This window comes from Lampetra fluviatilis, chromosome 1 (assembly GCF_964198595.1).
Source record: "Lampetra fluviatilis chromosome 1, kcLamFluv1.1, whole genome shotgun sequence".
NCBI classification, from domain to species: domain Eukaryota; kingdom Metazoa; phylum Chordata; class Hyperoartia; order Petromyzontiformes; family Petromyzontidae; genus Lampetra; species Lampetra fluviatilis.
The window spans coordinates 30983568-31002355 of NC_136275.1; the positions used below are offsets into that span (position 1 = coordinate 30983568).

Sequence of the window (18788 nt, forward strand, 5' to 3'; positions counted from 1 at the left end):
AAATACATTCATTCATCATGAAAGAAATTTAGCAAAAAATGTCAATCATAATTTATTATGAAACGTGACAATGGTTTATATCAGGGGGTAATATAAGTTAATCAGACAATTTGTGGGAAGTTTTATATCCAGTACTCTATTTTAATTTACAACAAATTGCTTTATTATAAAAAAGAAAAAAGAAAAAATTTACGAGCATTATGAATGGAGTTCATAATGGACTCGTTTTTTTACAATCCATTGATTATAAAAATGCTGTTTCTTGATGTCAATTTGCATTTCCAATATATAACACATGTTGATTCAATAACGCTGAAGCAAGGCCCAACAAAAGACACCCTTAAAAAGTAAGCCTGTCACAATTGTGCTGACATATTGCGATCGATATCAGGTATCTAATTTGCCATCGGATTATCATCAATGAAGTTAATTTAATTTCAGCTCTCTCTCTCTCTTCCCCGCGAGCAAAGTAACCAGCTCCTTCACTTCCCCCTTCCCCCATGCAAAATGTCCCAACAGTGGCCATCATTCAGATATAGTGCTGCAGACAGCGCTATGAACATTTTAGACCTTTCCAACCTTGTTATAAACACTCTCCTGACACGTCGCTCGCAATAAACAAATAACACGGTTGCTGTGGTTATACGCCGGGTGTATGTAGTTAGTGGCCTGGTGATGTTTTGGGCTTCAGGCAATATGCTGCCAAACACCGGAGACTGAGTGAGGCGAGCGCATCACGCGCCGGCAGTGCGCTAACAGCAGACAGCTCCAATGGAGCCAAAAGCTCGGGCAGAATTTGCTCGAATGCGCTAAAACAGTGCACGCGCAACAACACCAGATGCAATTACGCGGAAATTTGCGTACTGTGATTTTTTGCGGCGAGGATGGGTAAGCCAGCTGTGGGAACAGAACAAAGTGTATCTTTGGCATTTGTCTGACAAATGTGTAGTTTTCACTACGCACATTGCACAAGCTATGCCTGTGCCAACATTAATTTCCGTACGTCGCTAGATAAGAGAGAACGTGCTACGAATGCATCAATGTAACACATTATGTAAGAAATAACCACATTTGTGTAATTTAACTCTTTACATGGAATACCATGTGTTTTCTCACCGATATAGCCACAACAGAGTTTAGCTCTGTAAATTCACGATTTGATTTTAAAATACAAAATACAATTCCCTACACAAATTGTCAACCGGGTCAGAATTGCTTAAATAATGTTATAGGTGGGGTGCAATTCAAATGGATGAAAGGTAAAAGTACAGCCCTGCAATTGATTGCTCGTGCCAAGCTGTTTAAAAGAGCTCTTTAGATTAAGCTCTACGGAACACTTCCAGAAGGCACTTTCAGCTCCTCTTCCATACTGGCTCGATGACTTAGAAGGGGTGGGAAAACCCACACTTTGGCCCACGACTAACTCCCCTTACCGACTAACTGACCTGTCGATCGACGAACCGAGGTAATACCCCTTCATACTGCTGGGAGGATAGACGCAGAGGGATTTAAGACACCTTCCAATTGTCCCAACTGGCTTGCGGTGAGATCCAACTGGTCGCCCCTGGATTGCAAGTCCAGCGTGGTGACCATAACACGACGGCAGCATCTAAATAAATATGTCTACACCTCAATAAACAAGATCGGAATATCAGCTGAGAAATAGCCACTAAAAATTGCTCATTTACACCCCCTCCCTCTCATTAGTGGGGACCCGCATTATGAAATCATGAGTCAGCCGAATGCCCTCCCTCACTCCACCTCGATTAATCACAGATTAGAGCCAAAAACAAAAAAACAAAACAGCCACTGATGAATGGTTGTTGTTCACAGGTCTCTACGTCCCCCTGCGCCCGGCACACACTGAGAGGTGTTGTCCACCCAGTGGTGAGTGCAGTGGCGGTGGATGGGGGCAACAGTGGCTCTCGGCACGAGACGGGACGGAGGTCTTGCACGCTAAACGGCAAGCGGTCTGGCTGTCAACTTTGTTTAGAGCTCACTTTTTCATTATGTGTGCGTGTAAAACTTCCATTTCTTCATAAATTATATGCACCCGCAGCCATATGTCTCCTCTAATGGTTTTGCTGCGTGTGGTTGTGCATGAGATATTGCACATGCACAAGACAGAGATCCCCCATATAGCCTGAGCAGCCTTTTTGAGCAAGTACTGTGAGCGAGCACTTATGAAGGCGGGCGCGGCCGCGTTTGCCTCCCAAGTGGCGATGTTTACTCCACACCGCACCGGGGTACTTATTTGAGGCTGAGTCGACCAAGGGAAGGCCCAAGACCGGTTCAGATAATTGTCACTGGTGTTGGTTGATGTGAGTGGGAATCGAACTCAGGTCACTGTGTTTGTAGGGCAGCATGCTAACCGTTGCATATAAACAAACACACTATACAAGAAACGGTGAGGTGCATGAAAATGATTAGACATGATATTTCCTGGGCACGTCGGCCACATTTGAAACTATATGAGTTCTCAATGTGAAATACAAAGATTGATAGACCTTGGTGTTTTGGGCGATCGATATAAATCACAGATTTGATATAACTTGTAATTATTGCACGAAGAGCAGAATAAATGGGAGGACTTGTGCAAATAAAAAAACAAGTACATTTCCTAAATAATAATAACATTTATATAGCGGCTTTTCATGAAGGATCTCAAAGCGCTGTACAGGACACAGCAAGAGCAATTTTTCTAAAAGAATAATTTACTAAATGAACGAAAAGTTTAATAAGCGGAAGCATATCAGCAGGTTTAAAGGCGCATTTTTTAAATGTCCACAGACTCAGTCTTAGATTTCTTGTTAATTCAACTAATTTTTTTTTAGTAAAGTGAATGTGCTATCACATCAAAGGGAAATTATGAGAAAGCAAGCGACGGGACTTTGTATTCTCATCAAACATTCTAGCCCATGGCACACTGCGCACATTACGCACTCACGCATTTGCATACAAGTAAAATAGCTGAATGAGTGAATCTGCACTGCACTGTTGGCAGATATTGCCAGCTCACAGAATGTCGCTCGAATGAAACGTCCTTGCAGCGATAGATGCACACTTTTTATTCAAAGAAAAGCTTCATGAACAAACGATGCAATCTCCCCCTACACCAACTCCCTGCCAATCACTCACCCACACTAGCACATGCGCTTTGACTAAATATGCTCACAGGGTCGATGGGGTAAAGTGGTTGATTAAATAATTCCGTTGATTCTTTTTACCTTTATCCATTAAAAACTGCAAAAATGTCTACTGATATTTGCTGTGTTGATATAATTTAAGTCTTTCTAAGTGAAACAGTTGGAATATTTAAGAATGCAATGCCAATATAAGGCTTTCGAATTTGCAGTGAAATTACACAATTTTATGTTGGAACAAATCATCATCAGCGGCAGCCATGATCTATCCACTGCTGGGTGAAGGCCTCGCAAACCCATCACAATCTCTCACAACCTTACAATCGATCTCGCGTTGCACCTTATTCCATCCTTCATGCATTTTTGCGCCTTTGGCTGCCACTCCGTATTTAGTCTCAACCAGCAGCCATCGATTCTCGTCGTGACGTGACCTGCCCAAGCCCACTTACCTTTCTTCACAAGCAATGCACGTACATATGTTGAACTTCTTTCGCACGGTACATAGCCAACCATGCTAATCGGAGGTGCAATGTGAATCGCCCTAACTTGTTTTATACCCAGGTGTTCGTCTTCAATGCCTTATTTTATTTTCAAGAACATATCTCTCCACGTTTCTTTGCAAACTTTTCAACTTGAGTTAAATTGTTATGAACATTTCCACATTTACAAACATCACCGCGGCAGTAATATAAACTGATTTAAACACTTTTCTTTACCCAAATTGGCATGCTGATTTTTATTAGCGATTTCCAAAAGCAGTCCGAACCGACTTTCCTATGCCTCTTTATTTCATCATTTTAGTCATGGCCTGCCTTCAGTTGCTGCCTGAAGTAAACACACTCTCATGTGTTTTCCAATTGTGTCCCTCTGAAATCTATGTTCAATTGTTCAGGAAACTTGGTGTGCATGACGTTTTTTTTGCTCGTGTTTAAACATGCAAATAGCAGAGAATATATTCCAAGTATGACAACAAAATGGGAAGGAGTGCCTTATAAACCCGGTGATCTAAGTTTAATTCTGAGCCACTGCTGACATCAGTACTGAGTGACATCTGGACCAGTCCTGCCCCTCAACTCCAACACCCTTTCCCCAGTCCGCGGCTATCCTGGTGAAGTATGGCCGAGCATCCCCGGAGACATACACGGCATGGAGAGTGCTACATCGAGCAGTGGCTGGAAATTATAACAATTATTTTAATGAAGGAATCCAAACATGCGCGTTAAATCGAAGCATTGAAATCCACAACCACTGCTGATGCATCTCTCTTCATGGAGAAAAAAAACGATTATGCAGACAAAAAAGTAGAAAAAGTTCCAGTCTTTCACAAAGTTCCGTCTCCTTGGAACAACTTCAACTCCGCAGCAACTTTTTGGTCATTTTAGGTAAAGGTAGTGAATAAATTCATTCATCCCAGAGGGATCCAAATGTAATTTAAAGAGTGCAGCTTAAGGGTTTACACGTGTGCTCTGCTGTGGCAAATTTGGCTCCCCATACATCATCAGAAAGCAAAACAAAACCACGGAGTAAAAAATACACGCTCAAACAACAAGCTAACTGTCCCTCGGATACTAGTGCTGCACGCTGGGGTATAATGATATCCTTGGAAAAAAAAGCTGTAACAAAACTTGTATTCTTTTTTTCTCTAAATTGAATACTTAGCACCCAAACACGAAACAAAGTTAGTGAATGAGTGTAATTTATTGCCCAAGAGATGTTTGTTTATTTACGCGAAACGTCTTTCTTGGGACTAACACCTCAAAACCACTTCTATTTTGGGACAGTCACGAGTGCCAAAACATATAATCCAAGTCGAGTTGATGTATTGCTCCAGAGGTAGGTATACTCCAACTAAGCCTGTCAACTTACCACAGTTTGTTTTGCTAAAACAATTTTCTGGCCAGAACTTAATGCCGAAAACCCCCAAATGACCCAGTCACCACAAAAAAAAAACGCGACGGCAAACTTATATTTTGCTTTTTTTTTAATTGCCCCATCTGATCTGCTGCCAAAAAGATCCACAGGCAATCGCTTTGCCAGCCCTAAAAAACAAATTATCCCACTGCTGTGAAATCTCATCCTGCTGTGAAGCCTGTGGCTGTCTCCAAAAAAACATTATATTCGAATCATTTTAAGCGTCAGTATGTGCAGTAATGCTTTAGTGAAGTCTTACATCGTTCGTTATTTATCACGGCATTGGATCATCACGCAGTTTTCCCAAAACAATATATTTTGTAGGTAAGAAAATAAAAAAAACCCACGTAATGTAAGCACATATTTATTCTGTGGTGTTAAACGCCATGAGTAGCTGCACATCATTAGACTTGTTTGTGTATTAAATACTTAAAAAAAATACTATCCAATGAGGGTTATAAAGGGTGCACAAAACACGCACCCTTGCTTCAATAGCAAGAGAGAACAGACTTTGTGTATACAAAATAACACATCTGCTAAATACATTCTGTGTGCTCCGCACATTTACAAGTTCGTAAGCGCGGGTTACTCTGCCGCGCACATTCAACAATTAGTCCACTGTTCATTCTATTGACACGAATTTTAGGCGGGTTTTACTGCGCGCTGTATCAAGCTATACGCCGGACTGCACACCGCATAGTCAAAGCAACAACGAAAAAAATACGCCAGCCTTATGCTGCTGTACATACAGGGGCTGTGGCAGCAGTCTCTAAAAACAGAGGCACGCTCGGTGTAACCAAAGTTAATGGCAGCAGATCACGACGGCTGCCCAAACACCTTGTGCCACGATTTGAAGGTTTTTTGTTTTGTTTAACACGTATGTGACACGTACGTGATTTACAAAGCATGTTAAGGCACATGGCCGAGCGGGGGGGCACTACCAGACAGAATGTTAATCTGGCCTCATGGCACTACAGCAGAGCACTTGACTCACAGTTTCAAGGTCACCGGTTCAAATCCCGGTCAGAGGTCGACTCGACCTATGGTTGCTCGAGGGTCAGTGCGACGAGTGCCGGTTTGCGAAAGGCCACCGGTTGTTGTTCTCCCGGAGAGACCCCCCCCCCCCCGCCACGGAAATATGGAATTTCCATCACTGTCCTCATGGTCATCAACAGGGCACTTTGAGTGGGGAGACACTGGAGCTGATTAGTTTGTTTAAAATGTTTCAAAAACATAGATAAGATATTGCCGGAAGCCCCCCCCACCAACACTGCTGTAATGGGCCAATAAATTGTCAAAAATTGTCAAAAAATGCAACTCTAGAGCATCTAAGTGCAAAACTAAGGGGCAGGGAGGAAGCTTACCACCAAACATGGAACATCTTCACGACCTCTCCTCCAGTGAGCATTGATTCTTAAGAGCATTCACTTGGGGCATTTAGGCACTGCCGCCCCCCTCTCCGCAACCACTCCTCCATTTTTAAATCCTTTATATTAAGTTCACTTGCTTGCTTGCTTGCGCGCTTACGACCGTGCAAATCTTTCGGTCGTTTTTTAACCCACTTCCCGTGATCCAATCGAGCTGACATTTTGCACACAGACTCGTTGTGCGTGACAATTAAATTTCGTGAAAAATGTTTTCCTTGGAAATTTTTTTTTATTTAATTACCAATTGCTTAATGGTGGCAGGCAATCATCTGACCCATAGGTGGCAGCCATCTCAAGCCAGAGGACGAGAGGACTCTAGCCACCACACATATAAAGGATTTATAGTGAAAAACTTTGTTTTTACGGGTTAATTTTTTCCCTTCTCTTACATGGGTATCAGAGCTTAGGAAGACACCAGGGCTGTAGAGTTTATTAAAATAGTTTATTGAAACGTGCGATTTAGACATGTTTCCATCGCACTTTAATCCATAATGTGTGTTTGTGCTGGTGTCAACCCCCTTTTCATATCATCGGTGTTGTGCACATGAATTGTTTTGTTCATAAAATACTTTTAGGGGGAAAAATATATTGCTGGAAGCCTGCTACGTTATCTGTATTGCAAGCCATTACAATTCATTCTGCTTTTTGCATTTATTTTGGTAATGGAAACTATAATCCTCTTCATCCTCGTATAATTCAAGAAGCTGTGACCTAACAACCACAAGCTGCTTACCAGTAACCACATTTCACTGTGAAAAAACTCATGATTTATTCATTTTCAAGGTGAGTGGGAGCTGACCAGATATATATTCAAAGGTCAGAGGTCAACATGAATTGCAGATCAATATTAAACCGAAAGAAGCACTGTAAATGGTGTCTGAAAAGGTAAGAAAGGATTATAATGAGACAACAGTTGAGCTCGGTCACTATATTTACAAAGACAACAACAACAGCTGCCATTCACCAATTTCTGGCAGTGAGGCTACAACAAGAACAACCGCCATTCGCCACTAAGTGGCGGTGACTTCACCACGATGCTTGTGCCAGGCTATGTGCACTTTGTGGCCACGTGAAGTGTCGAACGCCCGCTGGTAGGAGATGATGGGGCAGACCAAGATGCCACAGGTCGACTGACTGAGATGACTGCCTGATGCACCACCTGTGCCCCCTACTGTGCCAACTTGCTGTCCATTAGCCACCCGGCGCTCCGCTCGTTGTTGTGAGTGTCGCTCCTCCGCCCTCCATTGTTGTTGGAGGGCGATTGCCTCCAACTGCCCAGTAGCATCCTTCACGAGCATCCTCCACAGAGGCCGATCTTGACACCGCTGGTACCAGTCATCGGCAAGTCCACTCAGCTTCACATCCTCCTGTACCACATCACTCCATCTCTTCTCTAGCCCATGCCACGCCTGTTTAGCCCCCTCGATCCGGCCGAACAAAAGCTGTATGCGGGCGACATGACCCAGCCAATGCAGCCTTGCCTGCTATAGAGGCTCACCAATGGGACTTTGTTCAGTTCTTTCAAGGATTTGTGAGCTCCTCACACAATCAAGCCTGGTTAAATCCAGGATGGATCGTCGGCAGGCCAGCCTAAATGTTTCCAACTGGTGAAGATGTTCCATTAGGGAGGTCCACATTTCACAAGCATAAAGAAGGGAGGGAATGACCATGGCTGAGAAGACCTGAAACTTCGTGCGGAGCAACAGGCTAGGTAGCTTTCACATGGCGTTACGCAACTGATGAAAAGATAATGCCACTCGACTGATTCGGAGTGAGACTTCTACTGATAAACCGGAGCCGGTCATGAGCACACTGCCCAGGTATGGGAAACTCTCCACTCTCTTCACAACTGCCCTATCACCAATTGGGAGTTGTGGGGGTGGAGTTTCCGATGGTACAAAATACCCAGGCAGGTGCTTAGTTTTGGTGGGGCTGATAGGAAGGCCCCACCTCTTAGTGGCAAGCTCCAGGTTCAGCAGCAGCGCCTCCAACTCCTCCTCTGAGTGAGCAGCAATTACCAGATCATTGGTATACATGACGTGGATGAGCAATAGGGAGCCATCCCTTGACCGCACCCAGGCATCGATCAGCCTCCCATTGTATATGTACCAAATGGAAATTCCTCTGGTACAGCTACTGAAGGCTTCACGAACTACGTGGTCGAAATAGAGGTTTAATAATGTGGGAGCCAGAGGACATCCCTGACACACCTCAAGGTGTACAGGAAATGGCTCCGATTCCCAGCCACGTAGTTTTACCTGGGCCCGCTCACCATCATGAAGGTACTTATTGCTCATGAGCAGAGTGCCAGGGACTCCGAAACACAACCCAGAGCCCAGGCCTACTGATGGTATCATAGGCCTTGACCAGGTTAATAAAGCAGAGATTTGGTCTTGTTGGAATTCCCTACATCTCTGCTGTAGCAGACGGACTGAAAATATGGCATCTGTGTAGGACCGCCCTTTCCTGAAACCGCATTGGGGCTCCGCAAGCCTCTCCTCAGCGATGTTGAATAATCCTTTCCAGGACCTTTCCCAGAACACTGAGGAGTGAAATGCCCCTGTAGTTGTTGCAGTCTGTGTGGTCCCCCTTTTAAAGAGGGGGACCACACAGACTTTTTAAAGAGGGGGACCACCAGGGCATCCTTCCAATCCTGCGGAACCCATCCAGTGGTCCAGACTGTTGTTACAATGTCATGTAGGGCAGTCTGTGCACAAACGCCACCCTTCCTCAGCATTTCGCTTGGGAGATCATCTCTGCCCGGTGCCTTTCCCGGTCTCAGACTCTGGATTGCCTTCAGTACTTCCACAACAGATGGCACCTCAGCCAGCCACTCAAAGGGGGTGACTTCTTCTTCCAATATTTGAGGCACTGCAGCCTCGCCAGGGTCATCCCCACTTTGTGTTTTCCAGGCTGAGGGATTTCCCCTCCCCCAGGACCTCACAGAAATGCTCAGAAAATCTGCAAACATGTTCCTGGGGGTCGGAGATTGGAGCACCGTTCTTTCCAATGATGATGGTAACCCCTCCACCTTCAATTAATTACCATTAAACCACGAATGAAATTTTGTATTAATAAGCTTGTGCCAGAGGCCCCAGGGGTACAGGCGTCTATGACGTTTCCTGGCCAAACCCCATGTGGCGGAGCCAGGAGACTGAATCCTTACCCTCGGGGCTCCTACAGAACAACAAAAAACCACGACGTGTGGCTACGTGGAATGTTCCAACGCTCACTGCGGAGGAGAGGCTGCCACTCCTCTGTCGGGAGCTGGACCGGTACCACCTGGATCTCTGTGGTATTCAGCAGGTCCGGTGGACTGGCTCTAGATCCTGCCACCATGAGGGGTGGACAGTCCTCTTCTCGGGGCAGGAGACTGCCAAACAACAGCGAGTGGCTCTTCTTCTGAACTAAAGAATGAAGAGGGCGTGGGAGCGTGGCGGTGAGGTTTGGGAAGCTGTAAGCCCCAGGCTACTTTGGGCTCGCCTTCCCATCAACCAGAGGTGGGGAGTGGTGGTCGTAGTTACTTATGCCCCCACTGAAGACGAGCATCCGTGGAGGGATGCAGGCAAGGCCGATGAGTCAGATGCCTTCTATGACCTCCTGTCACAGGTGCTAGCTCAAGTGGCCCCTCGGGATAGAGTCATCTTATTGGGTGACTGCAATGCCCGAGTTGCTCATGATGCTAGCACCTAGTCTGGAGTGATTGGAAGGCATGGGCCAGATCAGCTCAATAACAATGGCAGGAGGCTGCTAGATTTTTGTGCAGCCCATGGGCTTGTAATTACCAACACATTGTTCCGGCATTGGCGCATCCACACAACATCATGGATGCATGCCGGGTCTAAGCAAGAACATCTGCTGGACTACATCGTGACGGAACAGCGGAAGCGGGCCCATGTCCTTGACACCAGGACCTACCGTGCAGCTGATCTGCTCACTGACCATTGACTTGTCATCTGTGGGTGTACACCCAGGACCCCATTCAAACCCTTAGTGGCATGGTCTCAGCTAGCTGATGAAAGTTGCAAGCGAGAATTTAATCATCGCTTGCGGCTGGGGTTGGCATCGTCCCCCACTCCTCCTGATGTCGAGGGGAAATGGGCGAAGTTTAGGACTGTGGCTCATGCAGTTGCAATGGCTGCTTTGGGTACATGGTCCAGACCTCCCCAGAGACCCTGGCTGACAGAGGAGGTGTTCAAGTTGGTTGGGAAAAAGCGACAGGCCCACTCTCATCGGCTACAGCATCCCACGTCGGAGAATGAGGAGTGAGGCTACAAACACAGACACACGCTAGGTGACATGAAGATTTGATGGTATTTCATCCCTCTGAACCTCCACATGTCCACTACGGTGTTGGCGTCACACGCAACATCAAGGTTTGACTGAGTTCCAGGCGTTCGCCAACATATCGGCTATGATTGTTTCAAACGCCTCTGTTAGGAGCTGTTGAAGATCAATCAAGCCTTTTAGGGTTGATTTGCCATTACAGTTGGCATTCTCCAACACTCAACCATGCGGTTTAAACTGCTGTCTAATTATATTCCTTTAATGATGGATGATACCTTCAATGGACAGCCCGCTTATTAAGTGGTTCCAACGGAAACTACGCATTCTTTGAGTATCATACTGAATGCAAAGGGACTATGGATGTTACAACTGAGCATGTTCTTGGCAAGGAAGAGGATATTATAGCTGTGAAGTTTGTCATCACAGTTTTTAACGTACAAATTTTTACAATGACATTCGAACCACAATACATCTCACAATTCTTGATATCACGTGGGAAGGTGGCAGTAGCCGAATTGCAGAGCTTCCATTACAAAAAAATACGTGAATTGGCTTTTACTGTTATCCAGCGAGCTGCTGGAAATAGCAATATATCAAACAAAAGTGATGTGACAAAATGTATGGCCATAACCTCATATTCCACATATTTTGTGCTTATTCAATAATTTTTTTATGGAAAACCTGGTCACTGTAACGTACCGCAAAGAGTATAGATATAAACAGGTGTCCTCTGGCCCAACACCGTTTTGAGACTAGGCTCAAAAGAAAGATGAGAATAGGTTTTTCCCTTTTTTCTGGCAACAAAACAGTTGTTAAGATGTTACAACACCAAACTGAAACCTTTTACAAGGAATCATGTCTGCATTAACCACAATACTTGTGTTCAGAATACAAAAAACATACTCTGATAATATATGCATTGTCATGGAAACTGATTGGTCCACACCAGAGACAGCTTTCTTTTGAGCCTAGTCTGAGTCTTATGTACTTTATGATTTTCCAAATGAATACAAAAAAATACATGTCTCACCCACACAGAAATGTGCATACTGAAAATTATGTATGTATGAATTATGTAAACTACTAACTAATGAGTGTATAGTTAACTGATATCTAGCAGAAATTAGAGGATTACAACAAAATACTATGAGGTAATGTCCAGTGAAGTTAATATTTGTGTTTATTCATAACATGTGAATATCCCCTACACAAACTCTGGCCATGACCATTAGATCCAGCAGCATTTTCCCCATGCCAGTAATCGATTTTGAACCATCCTAAATCATGTCTCGCCATTAGAACGGTCTCTTTACATTTGTGGAACTGCGATGAAATTAAACGGAGAACATTGATTCACAGCTGTGCAGGGCAAGATACTCTGTGGCACAGAACTTGTATTACTTTCTCTGGTTGAGCAATGCTAATAATGATTATAATCACTCGCATTCATTATACCCCCTGCCTGAACCTGATAAGCAATTCACTGGCACATAAGTTCAAGGGATATTTTCATTTTAATATTACTTTGACAAATAAATATATTTTTTAAGCCCAGTAATTTGTTCTTATCAGACAGCTCCAGCTATGACAGTACACGTTGTTCACCCTTCAAGGTTATATTGCTAAATAATGTACACATATCAGAGTGAAGGTCTCTTGCATGGCTGCCTGTCTGGCCTTCAGAGCTCAGGCATCAGTCTGCACAACTGCTACGGTACTTAGATGGCCATAACGACATCAGCCATTAACATGAAATTAAAAATATTTTAGATAAATTCGTTCAGTTTGGCTCAATATAAAAATACAGCTGTCTCCCAGCGGACACGCACACACAAGCGCACGCGTACGTGCACGTACGAATTTCCCTTAAAAAGCAACGTATTTCATTTCACGTTCACAAATTAACAAAACTCCTGTAAGGCTGCGTGCGTTGCCAATGACTAATGAGGTGGATGGCATAATGAGCACCATTGTTATACAATCCGTTGCAAACACACGATGCCAGTAATACATTGGGTGTGCATTTATATTATAGATTTTTTTTCCATGCCCCTATATAAAGTACTTCTATTTAAAATTTAATGAAAAAAGTAAACTATTTTACACAGTGGGTTTGGAAAATACCCAGTAGCATAAGGGTAAGTTATGAAAGGTAAAATAAAATGTCATGAAATTTAATGCAGATGCGAAAACAGTTATACCAGGAGTTCTCTAGCATTAAACAAAAACAATCTAATTGGATCTCAAAAGAAGTGAACAAATTATTAGAGGCAAAAACCTCATGAACCTGCAGGTATTCCAGTCTTATCTTTCCTTCAGAATATTTTATAACAAATGACAGCACTTTGTAAACACATTTAACAGCCAATTAAATGGAACAGCAGAGAGGTGACACGTGTCATGTTTGATCAGGCACCAATCATTAATAATCCATCCACATGTAATCATTGACGGATGTCAAACTGAACTGACGGAGCTTGGCCTCTTGCTATTATCCTCTAATCAAACTTGGCTCAATTCTCTAGGCAACGGAGTTGAAAAAAATGTCATTTACTAAATTACACCATAACACACACACAACATTGCTGTTCAGCGAAGAGGTATCTGCCAAGACATCAGAGGGATTTTCCCAACTGAAGTCGTATTAAGCCACGTTCAAATAGACCCGTGCACAAAGCAACAACACGACATTGAGGATGATGATGATGATGAGGCAAGGTAGGTGCTTTGCATGTGTAGTCTTTCTGAACTAATATGACAGTCAGTGTCGTTAGAGATATTTAACAATACACGTTTTTTTGGGGTTATATCGCGTAAATATAAATGTGTACGAAGGTTTGTCACGTAAACAGAACATGTCAATTTGTTACTAATACGGTACACCATGTTGGAAAGTAAAGCCAGATTTGGCTGTCGCCTGATGATGCTCGTTGTAATTATTGCCGAAACGTCGTACTCAGATTGTAAATGTTGTGTATTTACTCTCCAACACACCGGTGTGCTGTACTAGTAACTAAATGGCATGTTTTGTTTACGTGACAAACCTTACTAATTGGCTGTGTCGGGTGGTGGCAGGTTTAAATCATATTTAAATTTACGCGATCTAACCCAAAAAAAAAAAACCTGTATTATGGATAATATTGGTCACGAAAGCCTACGTGTTAAACAGAGCCAGTTAAGTTTGTCTTGAAAACTTACCTCTTTAATTTGGCCTTTATCCCACAGTTCTGGCCGTTTCACCTTGGTTCTATTTATTTCATGATTTCTGTGCACGGGGTGCATTGGATGAAATGTGCCTTACAAATGTAAAGTATCATTATTATAAAAATAAATTTACTTTTACGCTAATGAGTGCAGCACAGACCGCCAATATTATTTGAGGAAATACATTCTATAAACATTAAACATAGTTGTGTAAAACTAATAGAAGTTTTAATAAATAAAGAGTAACATATGTATACTATGCGCAAATTACATTTGTAAATAATAAATGCATGCACGTGGACAAAACATAACATGAGGCACAGAACCTTTCAGCTGCCAGAGTCCTGGGGTACAAACACGAGTTTTGTATTGCCATTTTGTAAATAAAGAAAACGTTTGACAAAGGTTGCAACGAATTTGCAGGTTAATTATTGCCGTAATTAATGAGCGTGTGTTCGTCACGTGGGCGACACGCTGCGTGGCTATGTAACTCGACTTTTGGGCACAATGTTTGCTCACGGAAAGTCGCCTTTCAGGCTCAGGGGTTAAATTTGCCTCTGCCAGCGCTGCTCAACTCGACTGTCGCAGCAGCCCCGTGTAACTTACAAATACAATCGACTGGGCCGTGTGCACTGGCATGCCATCGTTGCATTTCTCCTATTGATGTCGGAAAATACGGCCCAGTGTTTACATTATTACTGCTAACACACGGCGCTTCAGAGCGTTGGCCACATTTGCATGTAACAATTGCAATTTTAATGCGCCATTTCCTTTCCATGTCACAATTATGTAAAGTTCATGAAATACAAGAAAGAGCATCGCTTTCGTTTGACCTTCTATTGACGGAAGATTACAGTTGATTTGCAAAATATAACATGGTATGAAATTAAAATGCTTCGGATCGGCTTACCGATTACAGCATAATTCGATTCAAAGTCAAACTGTCTTCCTGCTCAAGCAAGTGAAAGGTCACCAGCCTTCCCAATTGACGGTTCTGAGCCAGTGGTGGAAATTCCCCATTCCCATAGCAGGGAGTCACGGACAATTTTGAAAGGTGAATTTTTTAAATCATAAATTATCATGTCAAATATTCACTTAGAATAAGGAGAACTTAATGAAATAGAAACGCCACTGTGAATTTTAACATGGAATATGATAATCTAATTTAAAATTTATCAAAACCTTCTAAATCTTGTTTTTATTGGGGCTTATATTTTTTAGAAGAGACTAATGTACAACGTGTGAGTGATTCAATTTGTTATATTTGGAAGTGGCCTATGATAAGCTTTGACAACACTCCAATGTTCTTGGAGTGTAATGCTAACAAGATTTTGCAAATCAAATTTGAGAGAGAGAACAAAAAAACGGCACCGTTTGGACTACATTTTCTGGAAAATAGTATTTTTGGTTAATTTAGCATGACAGCCTTTTTCCAACTTGGGATATTAATGTCTCTTCACAATTTCCAGAACTTTCCACTCAGATTTACTGGAAACAATTTCTGGTTAATTATATGCATTTGTCGTGTCATAATATTGCATTTAAGAAATTCTGCTTTACTGCAAACTTAAAGTAAGCTAATAAATGTTTAAGGGTGTTTGGAATGCCAGCAATTTATATTTTAAGTTGTTTGCGCAAGAAGTCTTATTAAAATGTGTCTTACTGAAACAACACCGACTTAAAAACCAGACTGTTAATTCCACAGGCAAGTGCGTGGTGTGCACAAGCACCCTATGCATGAAACATTTATGCCATCAGTTTAAGGACATTAAAGATCCCACATTGCAAGAGTAGACCATTGTGTACTGGCGTCATGGCCAAATTAACCACCCTCAATAAGTAATAGATCCCCGACTACTTGAAAGACTGCTCCTGAAATAATGCGGGCCATTCAGGGCGTGCCAATGAAAATTTGCGTTACAGCCCACGTGATGAATTTGTTTTTCCATTGGAATCCGTGCAATTTTAAGTACATTTTTACTGACCGAGCCTAATAACAAACTTGACTGTGGGGACAACGCATAATGACCAAGGAGTCACCTTTGGTGCAGTGGAGAAAAGCGAGTGAGCTTCAGAAAAGATGACAGATTTAGTGGGGGCGTGTATCAACATCGGCAAGGCGCAAAATGTGTCCATCACTCGGTTTCCTGTCTCGTGGAGATCTGTGCCAACTTCTATACCAAGCCAAGCAGTGTTCTTGTGCCAGAGTGTAAGACAGTAAACAAATGCATTTATGAACAACAAAAATATATATTACAAATACGATTTTCAAATAAGAATTAATTAATGTGCTCAAATCCCCCCGATCTAACTTGGGTCAAAGGGCTTTACACAGCCGTTTAGAATTGCAGCAAAAGTTGTATTTCATCAGTTTTGTGACGACCCCCTGCCACCCTGACGAATGATTAATGCCCCCCACCCCATCTCAGAGCGCTGCTTCCCAGCTCACACGCGGGCAGTGTTTACGCTCAAAATATTGCAATAAGCGCCCTGCAGGAGGAGCTGTGAACTGCCTCCCCCCGCGCCTCAAAAGCTGCAGGGTGCACCCAAAACACTCGGCGGGGAAGGGGCTCCATTGGTGTTCGCTTACTCGGTTGAACAAAGAAACCGGCTGACCTCAAAATTAATTCCGCTAATGCTGGTCAACATGCGCTGGTTGCATGCCAGGTATTTGCAAAGCACTTTGAGACCCGTCAAGATTTAGATGATTACAGGTAGGACGAGGTGACTTCGGCAAGTCTTGCATTGGCTTTTGATTCATTGTATATTTGCTGAATTTAATTTAAAAATTTGCCTATAATCATTGTTGTGTGATTAAAGTTTCGTCGCGTGTTTAACGTTTTTTTAGAGAACCAATAAGTCAATTAGGTTTTGTGAGCTCTAGCACGGCTAGCAAAGCACGGCTAAGTGCTGCAATGTACAAGAAGTTCAACATACATACATGCATTGTTGACGATTCATATGTCTAACTCACTTGGAAAAGGCGTGTGCTAAAATATTACTCTGGGGGAGCGGTGGTGTAGTGGTTAATGCACTACCCTATGAAACAGGCGACCCGAATTTTACATGGGGCCAGGGCGAACATCAGTGGCGAGTGACAGTTGCATTCCCTTGGCCCTGAAGCGTCGCGTCGATTACTAAATAGCGACATTTGTTTAAAGGAATTTCACCGAAACTTTAAATGAATTTAAATAAACATTTATTGCAGCTCACAAGTGGAATCGGGTCATTTCACGAAGAAGAAGAAGAAAAACCCCCAACCTTGTCAAGCGAGCGAGGTAAAGTGAAGGTTGTCCCAGCATGAGAGAAGAAAAATATTGAGCACTATTGCCGACTACTTTCATGTGGAATCTCCATAGATTTTCAAATCCATTTCCTTTCTACCACCTAAACTTATGCAGTGAAAGGTTACAAATTCCCCAACTGTCCAGTAAGTCTCTTTTTTTTGCTTGACATTTACCCTTTAATTTTTATGGGGTTTTTTTTTGGGAGGGGGCTGGCAGTGGGGGGAGAGGGTGAAAAAGGATTTGTTTTTAATTGTGTCCCTATGCATAGAATACAATGCAGGGCATTGTACTCTGCCATTGGGTCACAGCTGTGTGGGGATCATCACTTTGATAGCTGTTAATGCCTCGACTCCCAAGTGTCATTAAATGGCAATTCGCAAATTGGAGAGAAATGTTTAGCGGGTTTTCTTTTGTTTTTCACATTAGCCGCATGCAGCAAAGATCCCCCGATAGCCATAGAGTGTTAGGGAAAGTGCTGGTGAGCGAACACCTATTCAGGCTGGCATGGCACACGAGGGAATTGTGGTGTGATTGTCATCAAGACCCCCCCCCCTCATCCCAGTGCTGATGTATACACACTGCACCAGGTACTAATTTAAGGCTGAGTCGACCTAGGGGAGGCCCCAGCACGAGAGAATACAAATATCGAGCACTACTGATGTTAGCCATGAGCGGGACTGAAACTCCTATTGGTCAGGTTCGCAGTGCGGTGCGCCCACCACTGTGCCACCGCTCCCGACTCCCAAGTGCCATTGAGAACACAATTAGCGAATTGGGAAAGAATGTTCGCGTGATAAAATGCACGTGAGCTACCATACGCATCCCTGAACACACACACATACACGCGCACACTCATAGGTGCATCGACTGCCTAGAGAAGAACACAATGTTCTAGACGATGTGGCGCGTGCTCGTGGCATTTAATTTTGATCGTGCTGCCACTGATGCCTTGTCCCTCCAGGAAACACAGATTCTGCATGGATTTTAGTGCCGTGACAGTTGCAATTGCTTTGCTGCAATGCATCACATCGTACAAGCTCGCAGAGACCTATTATTTGCATGCAATTATTAAAGACGAATTTAATCTTTTCACTCAGATCCCATCTTTGCAGCAACAATAACATTATATTGATTGTATCAATTAGGGCGAAATCTAAAGGCTGGCGGCAATCCTTGCTAGTTGTGCACGCAGAGATGAAATCCGATGCATGAATGCATGCATGCATGCACACCGATGTGTGCACGCTGACCACTTAGTATTCCTGATGAATGCAAAAAAAAGCATCGCTTACCTCTTTAGCTGACTATCACGGCGATCCACTGAACCAAGGCTCTGCAAAACAAGAGAGAGGGAGAAATACTTTGCATTCACAAATTGCATGCTCCCTCATGTGCAAATGGTTTCAACGATTGCAATCCCTCTGCACGTCACCTGTTGTTTTCGCAAATGCAATTCTCGCGCGTCCGGCGTTTGTATATGAAAAAAAAAGTTTGAAAGAGACACGAAGCATCAAAAGGACCTTTTGCAA

General features: G+C 43.2%; 1 protein-coding gene across 5 annotated transcripts in view; it reads right to left on the reverse strand.

Annotated features, from left to right (window-relative positions):
* The window catches only part of LOC144934555 (ankyrin repeat and fibronectin type-III domain-containing protein 1-like), a 178183-nt gene that overhangs the window by 80694 nt on the left and 78701 nt on the right, over positions 1-18788 (reverse strand). For 4 of the 5 annotated variants that reach the window (XM_078860478.1, XM_078860524.1, XM_078860532.1 and 1 more), the window contains one exon: positions 18552-18592. The exons of the other annotated variant lie outside the window; for it this stretch is intronic. In XM_078860478.1, the coding sequence (XP_078716604.1) occupies positions 18552-18592 (41 nt within the window). The remainder of the gene's footprint in view (positions 1-18551; positions 18593-18788) is intronic. 5 annotated transcript variants of the gene reach the window in all.